This window comes from Echinops telfairi, unplaced genomic scaffold, assembly GCF_000313985.2.
Source record: "Echinops telfairi isolate 266 unplaced genomic scaffold, ASM31398v2 ScPeMD7_30;HRSCAF=105, whole genome shotgun sequence".
Taxonomy (NCBI): Eukaryota; Metazoa; Chordata; class Mammalia; order Afrosoricida; family Tenrecidae; genus Echinops; species Echinops telfairi.
Genome location: NW_022103927.1, coordinates 775,264 through 778,051, shown reverse-complemented (window position 1 = coordinate 778,051; position 2,788 = coordinate 775,264). Strand labels below are relative to the sequence as shown.

Sequence of the window (2,788 nt, the reverse complement as noted above, 5' to 3'; positions counted from 1 at the left end):
TTCCAGGGATGGGTCCCCCCTGATGACAAGTCCAAAGTCCGTGAGCCAAAGACTTTCCATCCTCACTTCTATCCAAGATTTTCCACCGGCGCCATATTTCAAATCAAGGCTCTGAGCCAGTTCTTCCCAGTTCAGTCAAGACCAACGACGTAAAGCTGGAACAGACTTGCATTTGCAAAAGGTGGGCATCCTGGCACAATAACCAGCACAGGAAAAATTACATGTCCTGCTGGAAAGTTAAACTCCCTCCTGGAAAACGTGGGTAGCATGCATATTGTATAACAGCTACATCTCTTGAGCAGTAGAGTCAGAAACCATGCTGCCCAGCTCAAAGATGGTGACTGCCTGGGCGTCTCCCATTCTGCAGGTCTGTGTGTCCTCACGCCCAGGAGATGGCTCAAGAGGAGGTCAAGATGGGTGGGCTGCGGGCCCCATACCATGCCACCCCCATGCAGTCCACCGTGATCAACATCCAGAGTGAACCCCAGGTGCCCGACCATGTCGTCTGGTCCCTCTTCAACACACTCTTCCTCAACTGCTGCTGCCTGGGCTTCGTGGCCTATGCCTACTCCGTGAAGCCTAGAGACCGGAAGATGGTGGGTGACATGATTGGGTCCCAGAGCCACGCATCCACTGCCAAGTACCTGAACATCTTCTCTACAGTCCTTGGCCTCCTGGGAATCCTGGTCTTCATCATTCTTCTCGCCACAGGCACAGGGATGAGCTTCCAAGCCCTGTCACCGATGATGGGCCAGCAAGGCCACTAGTCACTGCACCACACTGTGTCCTGGACCCTCCGGCCCTGCCCTGCTAGATGACCTGACCTCTGGCCTGTCTGCTGCCGCTCCTGTCCACAGCCGTTTGTGCATGTATCTCCATCTCTCAGCAAGCTCAATAAAGCACCCTGGTGTGTAAAAAAAAAAAAAAAAAGATGGTGACTGCCTGTATTAGAGAGAGCGTGTGTCTTACTCCGGTCCTCACAGCAGTTCAGTCTTCCTCACCAGGCTCCTTGCAGAGCTCGTTACGCGTCTCTCTCATTCCAGGGCTTCAACCTGTCATTCTTTTCCTTTGCAATATGCCTCCATCGTACGACTTTGAGTCTGTTCCAATTTGGCCATGACTGAACTGGTTCCAATGATTCAAAGCTCTGACTCAAAAGTACGGTGGCACAGTGGTTAAGAACGGCCGCTCCACAAAAGGGCCTGAGTCGCTCAGTAGAAGGAAGAGATGGCTGTCTGCTTCTGTGCAGCCTTAGAAACCATGTAGACCCAGCATGAACAGCAATGCTAATAAAAATAAAGCAAAAAACAGCAAATGCTGACAAGGCTGTGGAGAGCCGGGAACCCTCATACACTATTGGTGGTGGTGGTGGTGGTGGTGGTGGTTATTAAGTGCCATCAAATCAGTTCTGACCCATAGCTATGCTACACACAACAGAATGAAACACTGCCCAGTCCTGCGCCATCCTCACAATCGTTCCTAGGCCTACGCCCATTGGTGCAGCCACTGTGTCCATCCATCTTGCCGAGGACCTTCCTCTTTCACTGTCCCTCCACTTGATCAACCATGATGTCCTTCTCTAGAGACTAGTCCTTCCTGACAATATGTCCAAAATATGTAAGACAAAGTCTTTCCATCCTTGTACACCCTCTGGCCGTACTTCTTGCGAGACAGATTGGTTGGTCCTCTTAGCTGTCTACTGGTGGGACTGAAAAATAGTGCAAACACCATGGAAAATAGTGTACATTCTAGAGAAACAAGAGCGTGGCCTGAAGAAGTATATGCACCCCACTGCTCATCACATAATCTTTCCCAATTGCAAGATGACGGGAAGCCATCTAAATGCCCACCAATGGGAGAACAGATAAACTATGGCACACAGACACAATGGAATGCTTGGCAACATTCAAGAATAGCGGTCAGTAGGGCTGCCCCCCACCCCCACAAGACACGAGGTCCCCTCACTGAGCCATAATGCTACGACAGCACTGGAGACACAGTCCAGGAATTGTTCCCGGTCTGATCACCCCATCCCCCACCAAGAAGAGACATGAAGGGGGCGCAACAGAGCAGCAAGGGGAGCAAAGCAACGAAGTCCCTGAGGAATCCTGAAAATAGACTTTGGATTCAGGGGACAGGGCTTGGCACCTTATCAGACTTGATTGGAAAACATTCATAAGGGTCAGCAGACAGATCTGGAACTATTTTCAGGCTTTTTTTTCCCCTCATGTCTATCTATATAAGATAGGCAGAATAAACAAACCCAAGGAGAAAACAATGGTACCGACAGTTCCAGGGGAACATGGAGAAGGGGAGGTGGTGGAAAGGAAAGAGGGAACAACCAACCCAGAGACAAGGGAATAACAAGTGATCTAAAATCTATGGTGAGGAGGGCATAGAATGTCTGGTGGAGTTTGATCAAGTTCAGTGTAGCTAAGAGGAATTACTGAGAGCTGAATGAAGGTTAAACATGATAGTGGGACAGAAGGAAAGTAAAAGGAAATAGAGGAAAGAACCAGGAGGCAAAGGACATTTATAGACATGTATGTGCCTGTATGAATACGTAAATATATTTATATATAACGTTAGGGAGATAGGTCTATGTATATAAATTATATGTTAAGTATTAAGGTAGAGATGGACATTGGGCCTCTACTCAAGTACTCCCCCAACACAATAACACTTTATTCTAATAACCTGGCATTATGTGATGCTCACCTTCCCAACAGGATCCTTGAAGACAAAATGGATGCATAAGCATGTGATGAAGAAAGCTGATGGTGCCTGG

General features: G+C 48.5%; 1 protein-coding gene across 1 annotated transcript; it reads left to right on the top strand.

Moving 5' to 3' along the window:
- Positions 1–392: 392 nt before the first annotated feature.
- LOC101659484 (interferon-induced transmembrane protein 3-like) lies at positions 393–916 on the top strand. The gene has a single exon (XM_045289768.1). It carries the CDS (start codon positions 393–395, stop codon positions 765–767), a length of 375 nt encoding a protein of 124 aa, XP_045145703.1. The 3' UTR covers positions 768–916.
- The last annotated feature ends 1,872 nt before the right edge of the window (positions 917–2,788 follow it).

What these genes read in the sequence shown, in the direction of transcription:
- LOC101659484 (XM_045289768.1), top strand. Translation starts at nt 393, where the DNA reads ATGGCTCAAGAGGAGGTCAAGATGGGTGGGCTGCGGGCCCCATACCAT.